This window comes from Phyllobates terribilis, unplaced genomic scaffold, assembly GCF_046119375.1.
Source record: "Phyllobates terribilis strain yellow unplaced genomic scaffold, ASM4611937v1 Scaffold_5__5_contigs__length_657084704, whole genome shotgun sequence".
Lineage (NCBI taxonomy): Eukaryota > Metazoa > Chordata > Amphibia > Anura > Dendrobatidae > Phyllobates > Phyllobates terribilis.
The window spans coordinates 452,835,085-452,859,925 of NW_027362765.1; the positions used below are offsets into that span (position 1 = coordinate 452,835,085).

The following is a 24,841-nucleotide window of genomic DNA, read 5'->3' on the forward strand; positions in this document are numbered from 1 at the left end:
CTGCCATCCTCCCACTACTCCCCACATCCTCCCAACTACTCTGCCATCCTCCCACTACTCCCCACATCCTCCCAACTACTCTGCCATCCTCCCACTACTCCCCACATCCTCAAACTACTCCCCACATCCTCAAACTACTCCCCACATCCTCCTGACTACTCCCCACATCCTCCCAACTACTCTGCCATCCTCCCACTACTCCCCACATCCTCCTGACTACTCCGCCATCCTCCCACTACTCCCCACATCCTCCTGACTACTCTGCCATCCTCCCACTACTCCCCACATCCTCCTGACTACTCTGCCATCCTCACTACTCCCCACATCCTCCCAACTACTCTGCCATCCTCCCACTACTCCCCACATCCTCCCAACTACTCTGCCATCCTCCCACTACTCCTCACATCCTCCCAACTACTCTGCCATCCCCCCACTACTCCCCACATCCTCCCGACTACTCTGCCATCCTCACACTACTCCCCACATCCTCCTCACTACTCCGCCATCCTCCCACTACTCCCCACATCCTCCCAACTTCTCTGCCATGCTCCCAACTACTCCCCACATCCTCCCAACTACTCTGCCATCCTCCCGACTACTCTGCCATCCTCACTACTCCACCATCCTCCCCACATCCTCCCAACTACTCTGCCATCCTCCCAACTACTCCCCACATCCTCCCAACTACTCTGCCATCCTCCTCACTACTACCCACATCTTCCTGACTATTCCCCCCATCCTCCCACTACTCCATCCTCCCGTCTACTCCCTTCATCCTCCCACTACTCCGCCATCCTCCCGTCTCCACCCTCCATCTCTCCTCCTGTCAGCGGCCACCAGGAGCCCGGAAGTGACCTTAGACACGCCCCTGGTAACGTAAAACGCGACGTCGTATAGAATAAACTCCCGCTCCAAGATGGCGGCGGCGCCAGATGAGGCGAGTTTGCCGGTGAAGACGGAGCCCGAGCTCCTGGAGGACGTGAAGCAGGAGACCCCGGCGACTACCGACAATGAGGAGCCGGCGCTGGGGAACGGGAATGGAGCATCTCCAAAGCCTCCGAGTCCCCAGGCTGCAGCCCCGGCAGCGGTCACCCCCCAGGCGGGGAGCACGGACGCCCCGGACCGGCAGACGTTGCTGGCTGTGCTGCAGTTCCTCAAGAAAAGTAACCTGAAGGAGTCTGCGGACATCCTGCTCCGGGAGACCGGGATCCTGGACGGGGAGGACGCGCCGAGCCTCAGCCCCGAGCAGCGCAGCGAGCAGGACGGCGGGGAGCAGACGCTGCTGAGCCGGGTGACCGCGGGGAGCGGCGGGGCGGCCGCCAACAGCGGGACCGGCACCGGGGTCCTGCCGGCGAAAGGTGAGTCTGTGGCCCGGTGTACCGGCACCGCAACCGGCCGGCATGTGTGCACGGAGCCGGCACAGTCAGCGCTGTGTACTGTACACACGTGTGATATATGTGCGGTATTATACACTGCCCAGCTTACACAGGTGTGCGGAATCACAGTGCTGTAAGGAGTATAGATCACTAATATACAGTATGTAATGCACCTATATACTAACATACGGCTAATTAACGTGTGTGTGTGTATATATATACAGAATTACACTAATGTAAGGTATATAATATACAGTATGTAATGCACCTATATACTAACATATGGCTAATTAACATGTGTGTGTGTGTGTATATATATACAGAATTACACTAATGTAAGGTATATAATATACAGTATGTAATGCACCTATGTACTAATAACATATGGCTAATTAACATGTGCACATTATTATTGTTATAGCGCCATTTATTCCATGGCTTTTTATGTATAGAATCACACTAAAGGAATATATATCACTAATATACAGTATATAATGCACCTATATACTAATATACTGCTAATGTAACAGGTACACATGTATATAGAATTACACTAATGTAAAGAATATAATACTGCATATAATAAACCTATATACTATAACATTCTGCTAATGTTACATGTATATAGAATTACACTAATGTAAGGAATATATAATGTACTGTATACACCTATATACTAACATACTGCTAGTGTAACTAATACATGTAATATATATTACAGGTATATGTAGAATCACACTAATGTAACTATTGTATATAATTACACATATACTAATGACATAACATACTAATAATGTAACTATGTACATATTACATGTATGTGTAAATCTGTATATAGAATTACTTATTTAATGTTACATGTATATATTTATGCTAATATAGCTAATATACCCCAATATGTATATAGAATTATATTTGTATAAATACACCCAATATTACTGTTATGTTATACATGTATTCTACATTATATGCCTCAGAATCCAGGTTATAAATCCTAATTTGACAAGTCCAGAAGAGGCAGCGGCTCAGAATAATTCCAATTTTAGAGTTTATTAGCTTAGATGGCTTTCTCACTTTTTATGGCTGATTACGTCATCACCTGCTGTCTTATCTCTTGGATCACTCCTCTTTTGTATGCATGTAAAGAAGAAATCAGATCAATTTAAAGACCTGTTTTCTACAATAAAGACCTTATCTTATCCTCGGTTTTACACCTTTCCTTATCACTCACTGCCTTCACTGACCCAGACCAAGCTCTTATTTCCCTTTTATATGTGATACTATTTACAATAGGAATTATTCTGGAGTTCTCTTATATCTACTTATCTAACATTGCATAGTGTATACACAGATAATACATACATGAAATAGACTAATGTGAATGTCCTATATGCCTCCTGAAGAGATCAGTATTACATTGTGTGTACAATGTATCATGTATGGGTAAATATTTACACTGCCTGTTGGAGAGATACACACTTGCATGGCATACAGGTTACATTCCCTCTGTAGTCATATCTGCTGTGGATTTATTCTTAGGTCTAGGAATTGTTACACAATCCTGGTTATTGTATTACAGGAAGGTAATGTTCCTCTATATTAGATGCATTTTGAAAATCAATCAGAAAAAGACCATTTACTCCATATTTCCAGAGTACAGCAGCAACTCAATTATGTGGAACATCCTTCTGCAGAGTGATCAGAGGCGCGTTTACATTGCCTTTAACAAGCATTTTTATGTTTAAATTTTGTGTTTCTTTCATTAAAAGAGCACTCGCATGTATTTTTTTAAATTAAATGTGTGTATATTAATATACTCCCTTACCGGTGTTCAGTGGCTCTGTGTGACCCAGAAGTGACTTTTACAATGTCAGTCTATGGAGCGTCAGAACAAGCCTCCATAGACTTACATTGTGAAAGACTTTTGGGTCATGCTTACAGTGAGCAGGCTACTAACAATTGTGGTGACGTGCCTGAGAAAAAAGGTGCTGGACACTGGAGAGAGAAGCGGTGGGTGAGTATATTAATACACCCACACTACATTACATGCACATACACACAAATTTAATGAATGAAATGGGAGTGCTTCTTTAAAGGGATTGTCCAATAAGTTTGACAGGAACACATGTCTCTCCCAGCTTTCAAATAGGCTCCTGCTGAACGAACAGTTTGGATCGGCATTATTTTTTCACCCTGGCTATCTCTACTCTCTCCGATGCTGCTATGATGCAGCTTTGCTGCGGCAGTGTGTGAGTGCGGCAGTATGTGACCTAATCGGAGCTAAGGCTGTGTGCACACAGACTTTTATCTTTTTTTCTGCCCATGGCTATCAAAAACGACAAGTTTTTTTTTTTTTTTTTTTTACTAGGACCTGTATCATGAAACTCCTTTGCGTTTTTGAAGGAGTTTTTAATTTCTTAAAGTTTTGAAGCTTTTTCGAAGTCTTCTGATTGAACAGAGTCTGTAGTTTGGAGAATTTTCCATCAGGAGCTGCTTTAAAGACGTGACACGCACTTGGCTTCTATCAAGACCTAAAGTGAAGGAAAACGCTGAAAAGCTGAAGAGACTGTATACATGAACAGCAAAGTGGTTTTCCAATGGAAAGTTTTTTTTTTTTTTAAATGTAACAAATTCTCTACATACTTTACCATTGCGCTATAACTAGTGTTGAGGAGTATGTTCTGTTAACCCTTTCGCAGAGTATGCTCGGGCAGAGCTCCAAGTATTTACAGCTGCTTGGTGATATGTTTAAATCGCTCCCGTGTGCATGATTTGCGACTGTTTGACAGCTTTATTACATGTGAGGAATGCAAAAGAAACTATCATTGCACACGGGAGCGATTTAAGCATATCACCGAGCAGCTGTAAATACTCGGAGCTCGGCCCGAGCATACTCGCCGAAAGGGTTAACAGAACATACTCGCTCAACACTAGCTATAACTATTGGCTTCAGAGCCGCATTACAGGCTGTTGGAGAGAGGTTCAGCCACCACAGACCACAGCGGTGGATGGTAATCAAGGCAGCGAGCAATAAACTAAGAACAAAATTGTAATCCGGAGAGTTGTGCACAATTTTAATAGCACATTACAAAGCTGCTTGTTTTTATAAGCGCACTCTAATTATATCCAGCTTTTATGAAGATAATTATTGCTCCCCCTCCCCCCATACAGGATTGTCAGCAGCACATCCATGGAGATGTGCTGCTGACAGATGTGATTATTTTTTTTTATGGTTCCATTAAACATGACATCCATAACAGAAGCCTTTTGGTGTTTGTCAGGGCTCGGTTAGTCGTCAATGGGAACTCGTTCCTGTTTTTGTAATGCATCAATCCCTTTTAGTCCCTGAAAATTTGTTCTATTTATCTGAATAGGGTGGCTTTTTTGTGACAAGCATTTCTGTTTCTGCCAGCCTTAATCATGTGAACGTCACAGTTGCAGAAATTTTTGCAACAGACCTGCGACGTGCATATACCCCACAGCTGAGTGCTGGGAGTTGTAGCTTCACAACAGTTGGAGGTCACTCTAGTGTGAACAGGGTCTCAATGATTGTGTGGAAAATATATGTTCAGGGTGTTGAAGCTCTTGGGAAGTAACAGTATTAATAACAAATAATTTCTAGTATTGGGAAGTAACAGATATAATGGTAACTAGACTTGGTCATTGAGAGCTATCTCAGACCTGTTGGTGCACTTAATACCATATTGCCATTAATGCGATGTGTTGACTTAAAGGTAACCTGTCACCTGATTCATGCTGCCCAAACCACAAGCAGCATGAATCAGAGCCTGGCTACATGATTGTAGTCGGGTATATATTTCTCAAACACTGCAGCATTTCAGAGAAATCAGTTTGAAGTTCTTGCTGGGAGAGATGAAAAGTCTGCTGCACCTTCTCACCCCTCCATGTGATTGACAAGTCTCTCCAGTGTCTGTACAATGGGAGAGACATGGAGTGGGGCGGGGAGACTCATCTCTTCTTTGCTGGTGAGATCTTCAAACTATGATTTCTCTGAAATTCCAAATGTATACCCAGCTGCAATTAAGCGACCAGGCTCTTATTCATGGTGCATGGGTTTGAGAGGTATGAATCAGCTGACAGGTTCCCTTTAACGGTCTGTCGCCTCAATGGATAGTTTGTATTAGAAGTGTTTTTGTTTTGTGTGTGTGTTTTTGTTTTTTTTTTTTTTTCTTCTCTTCACCCCCCTTTGCTATGTATTTATATTTACATATAGTTTTCATGTCATTGTGACAATGTTTTTTTTTTTTTGTTTTTTTTCTCTCTTTAGCTCCGCTGAATAGTGGCCCCCAAGATCAGCCGGATGTCAGCGCTGTACTGTCCGCCTACACCCAGCAAGGGGATCCAGCCCTGTACGAGGATTATTATAGTGGCCTGAAGAGGTTCATTGAGTCCGTCCTGGACTGTCATCGCGCAGAGCTGTCTCAGTTATTCTACCCACTGTTTGTACACATGTATCTGGAGCTTGTATACAACCAGCATGAAAATAAAGCCAAATCTTTCTTTGATAAGTGAGTACAATGACACTGAACATGGCTACTATAAGCTTACAGTTTATTAGGAATGGGGGGAGGGAACGCGATGCTGACACTCAGGATTATTTTATGACGGCGCAGAGGATTGGGCATGTTAAACACATACATACATGCCCATTCCTTGCTTCAACCATTGCAGATGATAGTCTAATGGTGCACACCGACTGTCGGTATGGTACCTACCTGCCCCAAACTGTGCCAACAGCACAGTAGTGGTAACGTCACTTCAGAAGGGTTCATCATAGAAGGGGGAAGTCCAGGGTCAGTTGTCTGCAGTTATGTATCTGTTAAAAGGTATAATTAAAAGCGTTTTCCCGTGATAGACGTTCATCTACGCACACGAAAGGGATTCCCAGCAACTAGACATTCACCCCTAGCAATCGTTGGAAAGGGAGTCATGAGACGTACACTACCGTCACTTCGCCTTTGAATGGAGCCTGTGCTTTACCTCTCAGATCAATGTCTACGGGACTGATGGACACAACCCTGAGATTATTGGTTCCTGTCGTGACCTTAGACAATGAATGAAGTGTCTAAGAGCACACGCTCAACTGGTACTCGATTCAGTGAAGAGTAATGGGGGTCTTTGTACCCCTGTTTAAATGAACAGCTGGGGTCCCAACAACGAGTTTTGCATTGCACATATCCTGTGGATAAATCTATTGTGGTAAAATCACTTTTTTAAAGAGAAACTATTTTATGGTTAATTTTATGGGAAGCGGGGGCACCCATGACAGCGTTGTGATCTTTCAGATGTCGCCTCTGTTTAGCTCCTCAGTGTTACTGTCGGTAATTCATGGATGTCTCAAGTCCTCTGGTGTGTGGGGGACATCACTCTATGATCTGTATGCCAGAATAGGGGACATGGATAGGATTTGCTTTCATAAGAGTATCCCTTAAAGAGGTTGTCCACTACTTTTACATTGATGGCCTATCCTTAGTATAGGTCATCAATGTCTGATCAGTGGGGTCCAACACACTGTACCCCTGCTAATCAGCTGTTATCGGTGGCAGCGGCAACTGGCTGGAAGTACTCACTTGTGGAGCTTGGCTGTCTACTTGTAGTATCCTGCCTCTGCCACTACAAGTAGATGGCTAGCTTAGTAAGTACCTGTGGCCACCCCACTGATGACAACTGATCGGCGGAGGTGCCGGGTGTTGGACCCCAGCTGATCAGACATTAATGACCTAAGGATAGGCCATCACTGTAAAAGTAGTGGACAACCTCTTTAAGGGTAAGGCCTGGGCCACATTGGCTTTTTGTAATGCTATGGACTAATTTTTTTTTTTTTTAACTTATTTATCTACGGTTATTCCAAAGCAATTCATTAGTTTTAACTGAAGTGGAGCTGCAGTCCTCCCAATTGCATACAACCCAATCAATAGCAAAAACTTGCAGCCCAGCCGAGGCCTAACTTTATTGGCATTTTTACTGAAAAGCTACTGGTTTTCTTCAAGCTGCTTTTTTTTTCTTTTTTTCCATGCCACTTTGAAAGAGACTGGTGCTTTTATGTAAAGGTATCCATGAAAAGTTAATGTACCTAGCTGAGATTGGAGTTCTTCCACTTTGTGGTACTCTTCCAATGTGTGGCGTCTTGGCTGTCTCCCCTCCGTTCTAGCTTCTCACGTGCATCTTCATATAGTGACCTATTGACAAGTATAGCGAACATGTTGCTTATTATACAGCATATCTTAATTTTTCTTTCTGTGCTTTCTTATAGGTTTCACGGAGACCAGGAATGTTACTATGAAGATGATCTGCGGATTTTGGTCAGTCTCACTAAAAAAGAGCACATGAAAGGAAACGAGACCATGCTTGATTTTAGGACGAGCAAATTTGTCTTGAGAATATCCCGGGACTCTTATCAGCTGCTGAAGCGCCATCTACAGGAGAGGCAGAACAATCAGATCTGGAGCATAGTCCAGGAACATCTGTATATTGATATCTTTGATGGCATGCCGCGTAGCAAGCAACAGATTGATGCAATGGTGGGCAGCCTCTCCGGAGAAGCAAGAAGGGAAGCAAACAAAGTCAAGGTTTGTGCTATTAAGTGGAAAGTACCTATTGTATAAACTGACCCCTTGGGCATAAGCAAAAAATCTATCCATTTCCTAGACAGAAGGTATTTTCCCTGGCCCCTGCCAATCTAGAGATCTTCTCTACTGTTCGCCAGCATGTTTTTTGAGCAGCGGCAGAGTGTTAAGATTTTTGATATTCACTATATTGTAGCACTGGCATACCATCCGTTCGATGAGGACCCAAGGTAGAGGGAGTTTTATTAACTTTTATTCTTTTTATAGGTGTTCTATGGTCTTCTAAAAGAGCCGGAGATCGAGGTGCCCTTGGATGATGAAGATGAAGAAGGGGAAAATGAGGAAGGCAAGCCAAAGAAAAAGAAGCCAAAAAAGGATAGTATTGGTTCAAAAAGTAAGAAGCAGGACCCTCATGCTCCTCCGCAGAATAGGTATGGGGGCCTAGGTATTTATCATTTTGACAATAATTCTGTATCTGGCTACTTTTTTTTTATTGATTTTAACAACTTTAAATCCTGCTAAAGGAGGTTATCTTGTGAACACAACCCCTGTACATGTTTTATGCATCATAAGAGGTTCTTCTGCGCTGATCCATTAGCCTTTTCATTGCGGATTTATAATAAAACAGATCCTCAAGTACAGGAACACGGCTAAGTTGCACATTCAGTAGCACTTGGATTTCCTTATGCCCCCAATATATTATATAAATGCCAACGTCTATATAGTTAGACTTGATTGTTTATGTGGTATGCCTCATCTCCTCCTGCTGTCACTGAGCATTAGTGTTGCTCTCTATACCCCCTTCTTCTCACTTTGTAATTTTTAAACAATAAAAATCAATTTATACTTATTGGCCATTTGTTATTGATCAAAATAGGTATAGGTATTGAGCCACTGAAAATCAATTTGTAGATGGCAAATAGTGAATTACATAAAATAAACTACCTTTTAAAAAGGTCCAAATAAACCTGAAGTGCAGAGCAGTGGAAGGGAATAGACCAGTAAATGTGCACATTCACCCCCCTCCAAGCCTTGTCCGGGCAATAATCCACTCATATACGGTCCTCCCACTTAATAACAATATAGACCCACCAATGTGTATAATAACCTCCAAAGGAACCACAAGTCCTATATAGGCAATGGTTAATTATATTAATAGGTCATCATTTAGAGAATACACCAGGACAAAGTACACATGGGCATAGAGTCATAATAGGGAAAAATCAAACCAAGAGAGGGTCTGTGTGACCACCATACAGAGAGGATGTTGATCTAATCTAAACACCAACATGGAATCTCCCCTGATGATTCTGGTTTAAAAAGGAAACTTCTTGGGAGTTATGTTTTCTGCTCACACACCTTGGACACAATCAATGATACACAGGGCTTTCATTGAACCTTTAATAGGCAGAGGGATAGATGTCCTGAAAACTACACACTGTGAGATCGTTCCAATATGTAATCTGACTGTGCGTTATTGATTTGATTCTTTCCCTATTATGACTGTATGTACTTTATCCTGGTGTATTATCTAAATGCTGACCTTCTATTAATGTGATTAACCATTGCCTATATAGGACTTGTGGTTCCTTTGGAGGTTATTATACACATTGGTCTATTCACTTCCACTGCTCTGCTCTTCCTGCACTTTAGGTCCATTTGGACCTTTTTAAAAGGAAGTTTATTTTATGTAAATCCGTAATAAATGTTTTATATTCACCACTATTTGCTATCTACAAATTGAAGAACATGCATACGTACATACATACATACATTTATTATATAATTTTAAAAAAAAGAAACTGAAGTGGATAGACTGTCGGAAACTTCTGTCCTTTGACTCTTAAAGGGAATCTGTCAGTAGGATCACCCCTCCTAAGCCGTCTATATGGGCATGTAGGTCATTGGAAGTTGAATAAAATGATACCTTGATATCTGCAATCTGATGTTATTTTACAGGGAGATGCACATTTTTCTTACTATAAATGAGCTGTTAAGATCTATGAGTGGGACATGGATCTCCCTGAAAATTTGCCTCCAAAGCTCCTTGTAAATGAAAGGGGGTATTACCAGTGTGAGACATGTAATGACTGACAGGCTGCTCTCCTGATCTACATGTCTCACACTGGTAACATCCCCTTTTATGTAAAATGAGCTCTGGAGGCATATTCTCAGAGATCTATGTCCTGCCCATAGATCTTAACAGCTGATTTGCATATTAAGAAAAATGTGGATTTCTCTGAAATAAGGTATCCCTTTATTCTGCTTCCTATGACCTACATGCCCATATAGACGGCTTAGGAGGGTAGATCCTGACAGATTTAACTTTAAAGGGGTATTCACATCTCTAAGATCCTATCCCAATATGTATTAGGTGTAATATTAGAAAATGCCTCCAATTAGAAATGTAGTATAGTTCTTCTGATGTGCTATGTCGCTTTCCTCATGCAAGTCATTGCAGTAGCTTAGGTATCCATGGTTATGGCCACTCGTATAGTGACAGTTAGGTGTTAGTGGCTGTAACCATTATACCCAAGCTACTGCATTGCCCTGCACATGGAGTAAGCAACATAGCTTCAATTAGAAATGTAGTATAGTTCTTATGATGAGCTATTTGCTAATATTAAACCTACTACATATTGGGGTAGGATCCTTTTTAACAATGTATCACTTAAATTTGGATGGAACTCTGATGTAACAAGTCTCTTCTGGTTTTCATCTGTGCCTAATGGATCTCCATAAACTTTAATTGGCCGGGTCTGATCAGCAAAATGGATGAGAATATCACCTGCTCAGTCTCACGGATCAATGGATGCGTTTTCAAAACTAAAGTGTGTATGGATTAATTCAGCAATATGGGTCTGTCCATTTAAAAACATCTAGCTCATGGATGTATGAATGTAGCCTTGGCATGCACACAAAGCTGTATGGGAAAAACTGAGTGACTGGAGGTTAATCCGCCACCAATTTTTTGTATTTTTACCTGTATCCAGTTAAAATTGTATAAACAAAAATGTAATTCAGAATCTTAATTGTATCTTCATTCCCCCCCCCCTTAGGATACCTCTGCCAGAGTTGAAAGATTCTGACAAACTTGATAAAATCATGATAATGAAGGAAGCAGCGAAGCGTGTGAGACTTGGTCCGGACTTTTTACCGTCAATATGTTTTTACACATTTCTCAATGCATATCAAGTATGTTGAAATGTCACCTTACCGATTTATTTTTTAATTAGATCCAAAAAAAAATTAGAGAAAATAGCATTGCCCATGTATAAAACTCTTCTTAATTTCCATGCAGGGCCTGACCGCAGTGGACGTCACCGATGATTCCAGCATGATCGCAGGAGGCTTCTCCGATTCCACTGTGCGCGTCTGGAGTTTGACGCCTAAAAAACTACGTAATGTGAAAAGCACATCTGGTAAGGAGGACTTTATTCTACCTCTTTAGAGCATAGGGTTGTATTTTATAACTGGAGACAATGGAAGAGCAATAACACTTGAGAAAAGCTCCTGACTAATACAGGCTCATGCCTACAGTACCTTTTTAAAGAGGTGGCCCTGTTATGACAAATATGGTGTCAACAGGGGACCCCCTTCGCCCATAAGGCAGAGGAGAGCTACTCTGTGACTGTGCGGACCACCGATCCATGCCTGTATTACACAGCTGGGTGGAGCCTCACCTGTTCATCTCTGCTGTTCTGCGTTTATTTTTTTGAAGACCTTAATCAGGCCGATAAGTAAAGCAGGACAAAGAACTAAACCTAAAACCACTACTTGGTGCAAGTTTGTGGATTTTCACCAACTCCCATCCCAAGTGGAGACTTTTATTTTGGAAAGGCAGAACCTGTTTGTCTTAAGTTGCTGAATATTTTATTTATTTTATTTTTTTTTCCCGTCCAGATCTTAACTTAATTGACAAGGAATCAGATGATGTCTTGGAGCGAATTATGGATGAGAAAACTGCCAGTGAGATGAAAGTCTTATTTGGTCACAGTGGTCCTGTATATGCAACCAGCTTCAGTCCAGACAGGTGAGAGGAATATTGCCATGAAACTTGATGACTGCAGAGCATTGCATAGTTCATATATGTACATCTATATAACATGCATCTCTTCTAGGAACTACTTATTGTCCAGTTCAGAAGATGGCACTGTCCGGCTATGGAGCCTGCAGACCTTCACCTGCCTGGTCGCATACAAAGGCCACAACTATCCTGTATGGGATGCACAGTTCTCCCCATTTGGTTATTACTTTATTTCTGGAGGACATGACCGAGTCGCACGGTAAAATTTACTTCTTTTTTTTTTTTTTTTTTTTTTTTTTTCCAATACAACTTTTCTTAATAAATCTGTTTTATGGCCACTGAACGTTGTCGCCCAATTAAAAGTCTAATTTATACGCTGATGGTTTTAATGTGTCTGATCTATGTATATTACTGAATTTGGGTATATTTATTCAATGTCTGGTGCCACCATATTTGTTCATTTAATCCATATTGATCATGTAGTGCCAAAATATTTTGTGGAGAGAAATACACATTTATAATTTCTTCTTTACACATTTCTGTACAGAACTTGTGACTGAATTCTGTAAATAATATACCTAACTTTACCTTTTTCAGCTTATGGGCCACTGACCACTATCAGCCGCTTCGTATATTTGCTGGCCATTTGGCAGATGTCATAAGTACTCGTTTCCATCCAAATGCTAACTACATAGCCACCGGCTCTACAGACAGGACAGTCCGGCTATGGGATGTTCTCAATGGGAACTGTGTAAGGATCTTTACTGGACACAAGGTAACGTACAGCCGCCTCCAGCTTTTGGTTGTTGTATTTAGACCTAATGCCAATTAAAATTATGCTTTAATCTTGTTATATATCTTGTATAGATTATAAACTATTGTTGTATTAGGAGATGTGATCAATGATTGTGATTTCTCATGAAAACTATGGATGCTGATTGATATGTGACTTGTATATTTCTGCAGGGACCTATTCATTCCTTATCCTTTTCTCCTAATGGAAAGTTTCTCGCCAGTGGGGGAACAGATGCCAGAGTTTTGCTTTGGGACATTGGTCATGGATTGATGGTTGATGAGTTAAAGGGTCACACAAACACAATCTATGCACTTAAATTTAGTCGTGATGGAGAAATTTTAGCATCAGGTATGTTAAACCTTTTCAGTACTTAATATGGTAACATTTATGTAATATTTTGTATCTATTTGAATTTCCTGAGTGCTCAGTAAGATGAGTGTGCACTTAGGTTTTACTTTTTGGTACAGACCAGTAGTTCATATGGGGAAAAGGCCACAGTTTGGACTAGTCTGGTCCTTTCTAGGGATCCAGCTAGTGCATCTCTATAGCAGGCAGCTCCAGCACTCTTCCTCTATGCGTGCGAGCACAGGGCTCATGCAGATGTCACTGGCCTGAGTTTGCACGTACTCTGCCTTAAACCTCATTCACACATGACTTTTTTTTTTTTTTTTTAAGACCTCAGTGAATGGTCCGTGTCTGTTTTTAGGAATGGAAAAATAAATTACAGCTTCTTGTATCTTTGCAGTGCTTAAACACAGACAGCACATAGATTGTACACTGATATCTGTGTGCTGTACATGTTTTCCACAGACCCATATACTTGTATTGGCACTTTTCATCTGTGATTCTGGAAAAATAAAACCTGGATATGTGAACAGCACAATAGACATGTGAATGAGGTCTTATGCTGACTTCACTTGTGGCTTTTTTTTCTGGTTGCAAAATAAACCCACTGCCTACATGTCTGCAAATCGCTAGGAATCACATTGCAAACAGTTAACACCCCCCCCCCCCCCCCCCCAACTTTTATTCTTGTCTACTTTTAATCCATTTTCCAGTATAGTATAGGAGAAAACTGCAGGAAGCGTAATGTTGTAGCCGATACGCTCCTCTTTGAGATCATGGAGTAACCATAAATATAATGGGCCTAGTTAGAAGTGATATATCAGGCTGTTGAGAATTTTATTCTGCCATGAATAAGTTGGAATCTGATTAAATCCTTCCCTATTCTATATTCCATTCTGTTAACATTTTTTTTTCTATCCATTATAGGATCAATGGATAATACAGTTTGTTTATGGGATGCAGTAAAGGCTTTTGAAGATTTGGAGACTGATGACTTTACGAGTGCTACAGGTCACTTAAACTTACATGAAAATTTCCAAGACTTATTACTTGGCTCTTACCTGACAAAATCCACCCCTGTTATCCATCTTCATTTCACAAGGCGAAACCTCCTTATGGCTGCAGGAGCGTATGGCCCACAATAAGCCGATGCACTTAAAAGACTAATACAGTGGGGAAAAAAAAAAAAACGTGTCCAGCCAAGGGCAAAGGCCAACTTATGCAATGAAGTTACCAAATGCGATTCAGATGTCAATTTCTGCAAGATCTTCTTGCATTCACTGCACTGCCTTGTTTGCTCTATGGACGGGCTGTGTAAAGCTACGGCGCGCAAGTGTATGCGGAAATGGTGCTGTGATCGAATGACTGTTATATTAAGCACTGAGTGCTTGTGTACATGTACAACTGTATATCAAAAATGCTGATTCTGTGGTGGTCCCGGATTTCAGGAGCTATATGAAATCTACTATAGAGCAACTTTTGTAGAATAGGGGCAGCAAGCATGGCGAAGCCTGTTCATTAAAGGTCCATCGGTGGGAGTGCCTCACTATTTTGCCATATTATTTTCAGTGGAGTAACGTTCCAGCTTCTCCTGTCTGTCAAGAATTGGTAGTGGCCTTACTGCTGAGATCCTCAAATAACACTTCACGTTGTATGATGTGGCAATGAGGCTAAGCTTGTGCCGATTCGGGGTACATGAGCGGCATGAATGTGTCCATCCTCAGGCCTGTGGCTGCTTTTGGAATATGCACATTGGCCAATATGAGAAGTGAACATAGTCCAATCACTTACCTCTGCCTTTGAGGTGGAATACAGGATTTAATGCCCCAAATTGTATAAAGAAAAGCTCATATTAGTTTTAAAAATGTGAATCAGTAAAAAGAAAAAAATATAAATGGTGGGCATTAAATATACAGTGCTGTGCAAGTCTTGGGTAGGTGTGGGGAAAAAACGACAAACATTTTTATTTTATCAATTAACAAAATGCAAAGTGAACAAAAGAGAAATCTAAATCAATACTTGTGGTGACCAGCCTTTACCTTCATAACTGCATCAATTTTTCTAGGTACACTTAGTTTTTGGAGACACTTTGCAGAGGTTATTCCAAACATCTTGGAAAACTAACCTCAGCTTTTCTGTAGATGTCACTTGTGCAAATCCTTCTGTATCTTCATAGAATCCAAGACAGACTTGATGTTGAGATCAAGGCTCTGGGGGGGTGGACCAGATCATTACTTACAGGATGCCTAGTTTTTTTTTTTTTACACTCTAAAAATAGTTCTTAATGACTGGCTGTCATTGTCCTGCTGTAGAATACCGCTGGAGCCAGTCAGCTGTCTCCCTGATGGTATTGCACAATGGATGAGTATCTGCCTGTCTTGATCATTGAGGACAATGTTAATCCTGACCAAACTCTTTACTGAATTACATTCCCAAACTTGCCAGGAACCTCAACAATACTTCACTGACTACACTCATTGTACTGCTCTCAAGCTCTTAGCCTCCTCAGTCCAGAGCACCTACTCCTTTTTTTTTTGGGCCTCCTCATTCCTGTTTTTTGTGCACAGATGAGTTGCTTTGTCTTGTTTCCTTGTCAGAGGTATGGGTTTTGGCTGCAATTTACCCATAAAGACCATTTCTGGCCAGACTTCTATGAATACTAGCTGGGTCTCCCTAGTTCCTGATAGTTCTGAGCTGATGACACTGCTGGACATTGTCTCATTTCAAATGGTAGAAAGCACCATGTGCGTTTCATCTGCTGCAATAAGTTTCCTTGGCCCACCACTGTCTATGGTCCTCAACGTTGCCCATTTCTTGATGTCCTCAATACTAAGAAAAATGGGCAGATTCTTAGCCACTGAGTAACACCATCAAGGAAGCATCTGATTTTCTCCAACCTTATTCTGCATTAAGAAATCAACCCCAAACTTAATTGGCTGTAAGAACGGTCTTCAGTGCAAAGAAGTCCCAGAAGTGATGATAGGGTTGTCGTCGTCCCCAAACTCCCTCCCCTCAGTGTCTGTGTAGGATTACATGAAGAGATTGAAGGATTTGCAGAAGTGATATCTGCAGATCTGGGGTTAGGTCTCAAAGATGTTTGGAACAACCTCTTTGCCGAGTTCCTTTAAAAATTGTGTACCTAGTACTATTTATGCTTGTTTGAAGGCCAAGGGAGGTCACAATTATTTTATTTGTTTTGTTTGCATTTTGTTAATTCATAAAAATACAGTTTTAAAGGAATTTTTAGTTTGCAACTTTTTTTTATATATATGTATCTGCCTACAAGTTTTGCACAATGCTGTGTATCAACAGAAGCTGTATTATCTCTGCTTTCATGAGTTTGAATATTGTCTTCATTTTTTTGTACTCTGGCTGCACAGTTTATCTATTTATTATTGGTAAAGTAGGCCTTAGCATCTTTGAGAAAATATAAAAACATTAAGGCTATATTGATATGACTTCTGGATCTTTTAGGAGCGGTAGTCCAAGAAGGGTCCTGCAGGTAGCTATGACCTGTGTAATATAGGAGCAGGCTTATGGATGAGTTAATATCAAGGTCTGTAGCAGACCTGTTCAGTGGTGCATTTTTTTTTTAAATTTTGTGGATTCTTGCTAAAATTCCACACTAAAATTTTTTTAACTCTTAATTGTGTGTGGATTATTTTCCTGCTTCAATAGATACAGTAATCACTCCTGAAGCAGTTTTTTTTTTTCCCATAGAGACAAGTTGCTGCTTTTTCCATGTTGAAAATGGCACCATGTGAACGGTGTTTTCCCACCAACACTTATTCAAAGAATATTTGACAAGTTTTTTTTTTTTAATGGAAGAATCCACTTCAGTAGTTTAAGAACCAGCTCAACTATACAGATTTTATTGTAGATTTAACACAAAGTTATTTAAAGGTGACAGCTGTGTTTGGAAGAACTTCTCCAAGTGAAGATCCTATGTATAGAACAGAACTTTGATCGAATATTAAATGCAGAAACTTTTGCAACAAGTGTCATGTGCATTAACCCTTATTCTGTCAAACAGAAGAAGGGGGCAATGTACATATCTTCCTATAGCCCCATCCTCAGATGTAGTTAAATTGTTTTGTTTTTTTTAATGTGTGACAAACTACTCAGGTATAAAACAAAACAACTTTATATGGCTATTTGTTTAAACTATGCTTGTTTTGACCACCTACCATTATGTATAACTTAGGCTTTACTTCCCAGTCTGACTATTGGACCTAAACATACAGCATCATATAGGTTTATTAGGCTATTGGTTTAAGTCAGACTGGCTCCTGTCCTGAAATACTGCCTCATATGGAAGTTGTGGCTGGAGCTCAGCACTTCTGCCAATGAGTGTCCTAAGTGTGAAACCTGCCCAAGTGCCAGTTTAGTCTTCCACTATCTGAGTGTGATAAGTGGCATACACCATTGCTCCACATGCATTCTTATTCAGTAACTAAAAGATATTGTCCCACAAACAAACACCTATAAGTAATGGGGACACATGTTTGACAACCACTGTATTCAAATAAATGCATGGGACCTCTTTGAAGTAATCATGGAGAAATCAGATTTCAGTTGTTTATTCCTTTTGAATGCTACAAATTAATCTGCAAGGATTGGAAAGCAAATCTCATTTATCAGAAGAAGTTGAGCAGACAGATCAACCTACACTTTGCTGCCATCATGGAGGTTTAGTACACAGGAGAAAAGGATGCAGAAGTGAGGACAAGTTACGCTGCCCTGGTTCAGTCAGGTCTAAATATGACCGTTATTAGTGTGAAGGGACAGCTTTAGTAATGGAAGTAGTGTCCTCCACTTCCTATCCCTTTCAGTCTCCCACACCCCATTTTAGACATTGTACTTACTACCTCTGACTGGAAGAGATCTTGGATTAGGTCCACTTTATGCGAGAGCAATAACCATTTTACAGAAAAGACAGGAGTGACTTGTGAATTATCATTTATTGACTGACACCTCCAACACTTGTGGCTGCCCGGGCAGGAGGGCGCTGCTTTTTGTACAGACTAACTGAAATATTGTAAATAAAGACAATACAAATAATCTGGTATTTAATGTCAAAATGTGAGTGAGTCCATGGGGGGGAGATGGTCCGGCGACTGTCAGCTTCTAAATCCAGGATCCTGTCAACAAAAGCAAAAGTCAGGACAGACGTACAGGACTATGGTGGATATGAGAGCCCAGAAAAGGTGGTAACTCTACTTCTCACAACCCATCATCACTGGAGGATTCTTCATTGTTATATATTGGTGCTAAACACAGCCGCAGAGCTTTCCTTATGTATACAGAAACCTGTCATTGTAGGCTCAGGAAGAATACATGGTTTGTCTTTATGGGTATGTCTGTGGGGGATTGTTGCACTATGAAAAAAAAATCTGAACAACAAAATGTGTTTTGTTGCAGGTTTTACTCTGTAGTGCAAAGGATACAAATCCACACAGTAAAGTGTCATACCACAGATGTAAAGTAAATTTCTTTATGTAGAAAAGGTTTTGATAAATCTCATCCACTTTATTGGTACTGAAATAATAAAAAAATCCAGACCGTATTGTCCCTGTGGAAACACATCCTAAAGCATGTTTTACAAATATTTAATATTTTAACTTGCATGCGTGACCACCATACCAGTGACTGTCTATGGGACAGAAAGCCATTAAGGAATCCTATCACTACCATTAGGCTGGGGCGACATTGGCAGCAATAGAGGCTAATTATTATTAGTGTTGAGCGAACTGTGTTATCCGAGCATGCTCGGTTGCTAACAGTATCTTCAGAGTTCTCAAACACTATGCTTGAGTCGCCGTAGCTGTTCGACATCTGCAACACATGCATGGATTGCCTAACAAACGGACAATCCATGCATGTGGTGCAGCTGTCAAAACCGCTGCGGTGACTTGAGCACGCCGAAGATACTCCTGTTTAGCACACGAGCGTGTTTGGATAACACCTTATCTGAGCAAGTTTGCTCAACACTAATATATTGTACTGAGATACATGGCTAAGTGAATGAAGTGGCATTTGCCACCCCCAAGGGTATAGGGACAAGTGAGTTGCTTGTCACTACCCTAGGAGATGCAATGCGATAGCAGTGACAGTGATCTTTGGCTGTGTGACCTGTGTTGTGGCTATAGTCACAGTGTAGCCCTAGCCTAAAAGTAGACTGAATAGTGATATGTGCACAAAGGACATTGGACCCCTGTATGGGATCAGTGGAGGTCCTAGTTACACACTTTCATCATTCATATTCAGCAAATCGGTGATACACATTTAGTGAGAAAAGTCCTTTATATGGGAATTAGTTACCTGGATAAACCTTCCCATTAATGCTTTCCATAACAGATCAATATTAATACAGGATAATAACATTCTAACAGCACTGGGCCTCATTTTTCAATACAATAAAAAGCAACAAGCTTTTTTTTTTTTTTTTTAAACAACCACAGTGTTAAAAGGGGGACATGGCGGCTTTATTCCATATGATTTTTTGGAGGTGCGATCCATGCTCTTTTTTGTATTTCTTTATTCCAAAAACTGCACCACACCTGTCCACAGGTAATGTTTGCTATTACAGCTCAGCTCCATTCACTTTTACGCCTGGGCTACACTGACTTTTTGTAGCGCTACTGACTGATTTAAAAACTATTTAGCAACAGCAATGCATTAAGGCTATGTGCCCACGATGCAGAAATGCTCAGGATTTTTTCCTGAGCGTTTCTGCATTTCCCTGGCAGAAAAAAACGCATGCGGATTGTACATGCGTTTTTCCTGCCAGGGACATGCGGAAGTGAAGCGTTCTTCACATAATTTCCGCATGCGGGTTGACAAGCGCTTTCCAAGCGATTTTAGCATCACTTGGAAAGTGCTTGTCAACTTGGTCACACTATAAATCCATGCCGGTTGCATGGATTTTTATATAGTGTGACCGTAAAGAATGGTAAAAAATAATTATACTTACCTTCTGATGGCATCGGAGTCCTTGTCTCTGCTTGCCGGCAGCTTGCGGTAGATTTAAGGACCTGCTGACATCAGCGGTCGCGTGGTCTGTCACATGACTAAATGATGTCACCGCAGGTCCTCGAGTCCACCGCGATCTGCCAGCAAACCAAGACAAGCACACCGGGGGCCATCAGAAGGCAAGTATAATTTTTATTTATTTATATTTTTTACAGGTACTATGGTACCCGGGTCCCATCTGCACATTGAAACGCTTGGATTCCGCATGTACAGATCCAGTGATGCGGATTCCATGCATTCCAATGCAAGTCAATGGCGGCAAAAACACCACGTTTACGCACAATTGGTAGTGCTGCGGATTTTTCCGCAATGATAATCCGCAGCATGTGCACAGCACATGCGGATTATCATTGGGGAACATAGCAGACTTTCTACCAAGTGTTTTTTAAGCGTTTCTGCAGCGGAATTGCTGCTACAGAAATGCTTAAAATGCATAGTGGGCACACAGCTTCATTTATATGCAATTGGGTGGATCACAGCTGCCACTTAATAGTTAAAATCAATCAGTAGTGCTACAAAAAGTTGCAGTGTAGCCCAGACCTACCTAATGCAGCCAAGGTGCAATACAAGACAACCCAAGACAGGTTGTCCATGGAAGACAGACAAGTTTTTTTTAAAGAAATGAAAGCAGTGTAGATTAGTAGGTTTGGCAACGAGGCCAGTTACTCTGTTAAATGGGACTTACTGGGCCACCCATCCAAAGACCTATAGCCAATTACACAATTGGCTAGAGGTTACACTTAAAGAGGTTGTCCAGGCTAATAAAATTCATGAGGATGAGTCCTCCATATTAGTTCACTGGAGGTCTGACTTGTCGGCCTCCTGCCTCTGATGGTGCCAAGATCCTCAGCTCCTATTTAATTAAATGTCATCGGAGCAGCCGTGCTCAGGAGGTCACTACACCGCAAACTGCCATTAGTGGAAAGGGATGTGGCCCAGTATAACAAACCAGTATCTGATCTTACAAACAAAAAAGGGCTGACTATCACTTACCATTATTTATCTTTGACCGCTGCTTGTTTCTTGGGCTTTAATTTAAAGAAAAGGACAATGGCGGCAATGCTTGCATATGTGGCCAGTACACACTGCAAAGGGGAACAAAAAATAAATAAATCAGAATCTTAGAAAAAGTTGACAAGGATTGCCACAGTCCTCCCTGTCCTTAAAATCACATACATTCCTCCTGCCAACCATGGTATAAGAGTTGAAGTATTTCTTGATGCCAGTGAAGTGGTACTGTGCCCCCGCGTCGTGTCCTCCCATGGTGAATTACTGAAAGAAACAAAAAACCTCATTAATAAGGGACACATGACTACTCGTGAGGATTGTATGCAGCAGAAGCTTTAGACATTATTGACAGACCCGAGCACAAGTGACTGATATACAAATCGCTTTCTAGCACCCAGATATTCAATTTTCACTGTGAGCCATCAGTAACAGGTCACAGGTACAGAGCATCTCCAGTTTTGAGTCCCTCTTACACTATTTTACTTTGTGAATATTTTTTATAGCTCATCTTGGACTAGTCTAAAAAGTACAGGCCGCTTTATAGTCTGGTGCTTTGGTCACAAATCTGCTGATTTGTCATTGGAAACCATCAACAAGTATGTCGACGCTCACACCTCTTACAGATTAGCTAATCTTACTGTACAGTATAGTACATTTTTCATACACCAGATTACAGGCCAGCACCTGGAATAACTAGAAATCCCCAGGAATCAAGCTACCTAGTAATGCTGGGAAATATAATGGGTTATTCCCATCTCTGCCTTCCTGTACTCTGCTTTGCTCAGACCACTAGAGATTGGGGCAAAGAAGCAATGAAGAACGGCTGAGCTTAGGTAGTTTCTTTAACTCATTAATTTCCACGGAATTTCTAGAGACAGCAAATCATTCTGACATCAGATCATCTCATACGAGCTCTATACATATTTTTCACAGATAGATCACATACTCAGTCTATGGAGCTGTTCACACATGTATTTTTGCTGAGTGTATCCCCACACAAAATCACAGAACCAATGGAGAATTATCTAAGGTTTGGATTAATCTCACCAATACAAGTCTAAAAGGCACAGGACGCGGGCACAATCCGTGTGCTGTCCATTTTTCATGGACTGCTTGATACGAGTGTGATTAGAAACCTCCATCCCCCCCCCCCCAATCAGTGGAGAAAAATTACTGAAAAGGTGACCAGCCTCTGGCCACGTGCACACGGTGTCTAATCTGACAGGGGAGACACTGGAGTTTTCTTTCGCAAAGCCGCACCAGAAAAAAAGCTGTCACTTTGGCGGTGATAGATCACTTTGACTCATTGAGCTCAGTGGCTCTGAGCGTCTCCTACAGTCAACATGGGACGAGCCACTGAGCTCAATGATTGGCTGCAGCGCTGTAACATGAACACTGCAGACAATAACACACTGGGAGCAATGTTGGAGACTCACTGGACCCGGGGAGGGTGAGTAAAGGACATATGATTAAACCTGCAGAGGAAGGAGGAGATACGGGGGCTACAGAAACCCCCCTTAAATTATTGGTTACTTGTCGCATTACTACATGTTAGGGGCTTTAAATTCCGTTCAACTCCTTTAAGGCTATGTGCCCACGATGCAGAAATGAAGCAGAAAATTTCTGCATCTCCCTGGCAGAAAAAACGCATGCAGATTGTGCATGTGTTTTTCCTGCAGAATACATGCGGATCCACATGCGGATTCACTTGCGTTTCCGCATGCAGATTGACAAGCGCTTTCCAGGCGATAGCATCAGTTGGAAAGTGCTTGACAACTAGGTCACACTGTATAAATCCATGCAAACAGCATGGATTTATACAGTGTGAACCGTAAAAATGAAAACAAATAAAGCTATACTCACCCCCGATGCCCGGCGTGGCGGCAGCGCTCGTTCCTGTCTGGTTCCCGGCTGCCGGCATATCGCGAGACAGAGCGGTGAAGGGCCTGCGGTCACATGACTGTGACGTCACCGCAGGTCCTCAAGCGATGCCGGCATTCAGAGAAAAGACGCCGGACAGGTGAATATAACTTTATTTGTTATTTTATTCTTTTTTAAGGCAGTGTGCCCACGTAGCATTTTTCAAGCGTATATGCTGCGGAATTTCCGCAGCGTAAACGCTTGAAAAACGCATGTATATCCGCACCCCATGGTCCCCAATGGGATTCCGCAACTTCTATGCACATGTTGCGGATTTTTCCGCAGCGTTTATGCCGCGTTCAAAAATCCGCAGCATGTCATTTAATTTTGCGTTTCCGCAAGCGGAATTGCCTTAGTCCAATGCATAAAAAACGCAAGGCAATTCCGCATGTGGAAAACGCGTGAAAAATGCGCGATAAATACGTGCGGAATTCCGCATGCGTTTTTCCGGGAGAGGACTTGCATTTATGCAGCAGAAATTTTCTGCTTCATAAATGCAACGTGGACACATAGCCTTAGGCTGTGTGCCCACGTAGCGTTTTTCAAGCGTATATGCTGCGGAATTTCCGCAGCGTAAACGCTTGAAAAACGCATGTATATCCGCACCCCATGGTCCCCAATGGCATTCCGCAATGTCAATGCCCATGCTGCGGATTTTTCCGCAGCATATATGCTGCGGTCAAAAATCCGCAGCATGTTCATTAATTTTGCGGAAGCGCAGCGGAATCAATGTGCGGATGGTACCCAAGTCTGGATGAGAGGAGACTCTCATCCAGACCTGGGTACCAAAGAACCTGTAAAAAAAAGAATAAAATAAAGTTTATACTTATCTTCCGATGTTTTCCCTCCGTCGCGCTGTTGTCTGAAGGACCTGCCACGTCATTGAGTCATGTGACCCACCACATGACTCAATGACGTCACCGCAGGTCCTGCACACAACAGCGTGAGCTGCTCAAGACTCCGGACGGGGCAGAGGATGCATCAGAAGGTGAGTATAAAGTTTATTTTTTTATTTTTTACCATTCTGAACAAGCTGTCAAGCACTTTTCCAAGTGATGCTTGGAGAAGTGCTTGATAACCCGCATGCGGAAATGCATGCAAAGATGCCTCACAAACGCTTCTACCTGGCGGGAAAACCGCATGTAATATCCGCATGCGATTTTTCCGCCAGGGAGAAGCGTAAAAAATATGCTTCAGGTCCGCAACGTGGGCACATAGCCTTAACGCTGCGGAAAAATCCGCAGCATGTGCATAGAACATGCGGAATCCCCTTGGGGACCATGGGGTGCGGATTACCTAGCGTTTCACAAGCGTTTCCGCTGCGGAAAATCCGCAGCATAAACGCTTGAAAAACGCTACGTGGGAACACAGCCTAATGCAACTGGCCATCATGTGCACAAGACAGAGGTCAGTGACGGCCCCGCATCCATCCAGTCCTGCAGTGGAGGACGCCAGGAAACAGCACCGATAACCGGCCACCGACTCACAGGCCCAAATACTACGCAACAAATTAAAGGCGAAACCCAGCCACAGAACAATGCAGTGTGACCGGCTGCAGCCAGTGTTCCCTGTGCCCCCGCAGCGCTCACCAGTCCGTGCCCGCAGCTACGTGCCAATGCCCTTCACTGCCGACTACTGCGCCCGATGTCTCCGGCTTTCTAACCACCGGCTCCGCTCATTGGCTGTTCCAACTGCTCGTCAAAGCTTTCTGTCTTCCTATTGGCTGCTAGTCTCTCTCGTTCTCCAAGGT

General features: G+C 42.0%; 2 protein-coding genes across 2 annotated transcripts; one reads left to right on the forward strand and one right to left on the reverse strand.

The window, feature by feature from the left end:
• Positions 1-884: 884 nt before the first annotated feature.
• Positions 885-18,233, forward strand: TAF5 (TATA-box binding protein associated factor 5). The gene is made up of 11 exons (XM_073685338.1): positions 885-1,358; positions 5,665-5,905; positions 7,651-7,966; positions 8,231-8,394; positions 11,023-11,158; positions 11,265-11,385; positions 11,867-11,996; positions 12,085-12,249; positions 12,588-12,765; positions 12,957-13,134; positions 14,059-18,233. The coding sequence occupies exons 1-11, from the start codon at positions 917-919 to the stop codon at positions 14,274-14,276; spliced, it is 2,289 nt and encodes a 762-aa protein (XP_073541439.1). The 5' UTR covers positions 885-916; the 3' UTR covers positions 14,277-18,233.
• On the reverse strand, positions 18,074-24,837 carry ATP5MK (ATP synthase membrane subunit k). Its single transcript, XM_073685339.1, has 4 exons — positions 24,681-24,837; positions 21,340-21,435; positions 21,157-21,248; positions 18,074-18,272 (listed from the first exon to the last, which is right to left on the reverse strand). The coding sequence occupies exons 2-3, from the start codon at positions 21,424-21,426 to the stop codon at positions 21,159-21,161; spliced, it is 177 nt and encodes a 58-aa protein (XP_073541440.1). The 5' UTR covers positions 21,427-21,435; positions 24,681-24,837; the 3' UTR covers positions 18,074-18,272; positions 21,157-21,158.
• Positions 24,838-24,841: the final 4 nt, after the last annotated feature.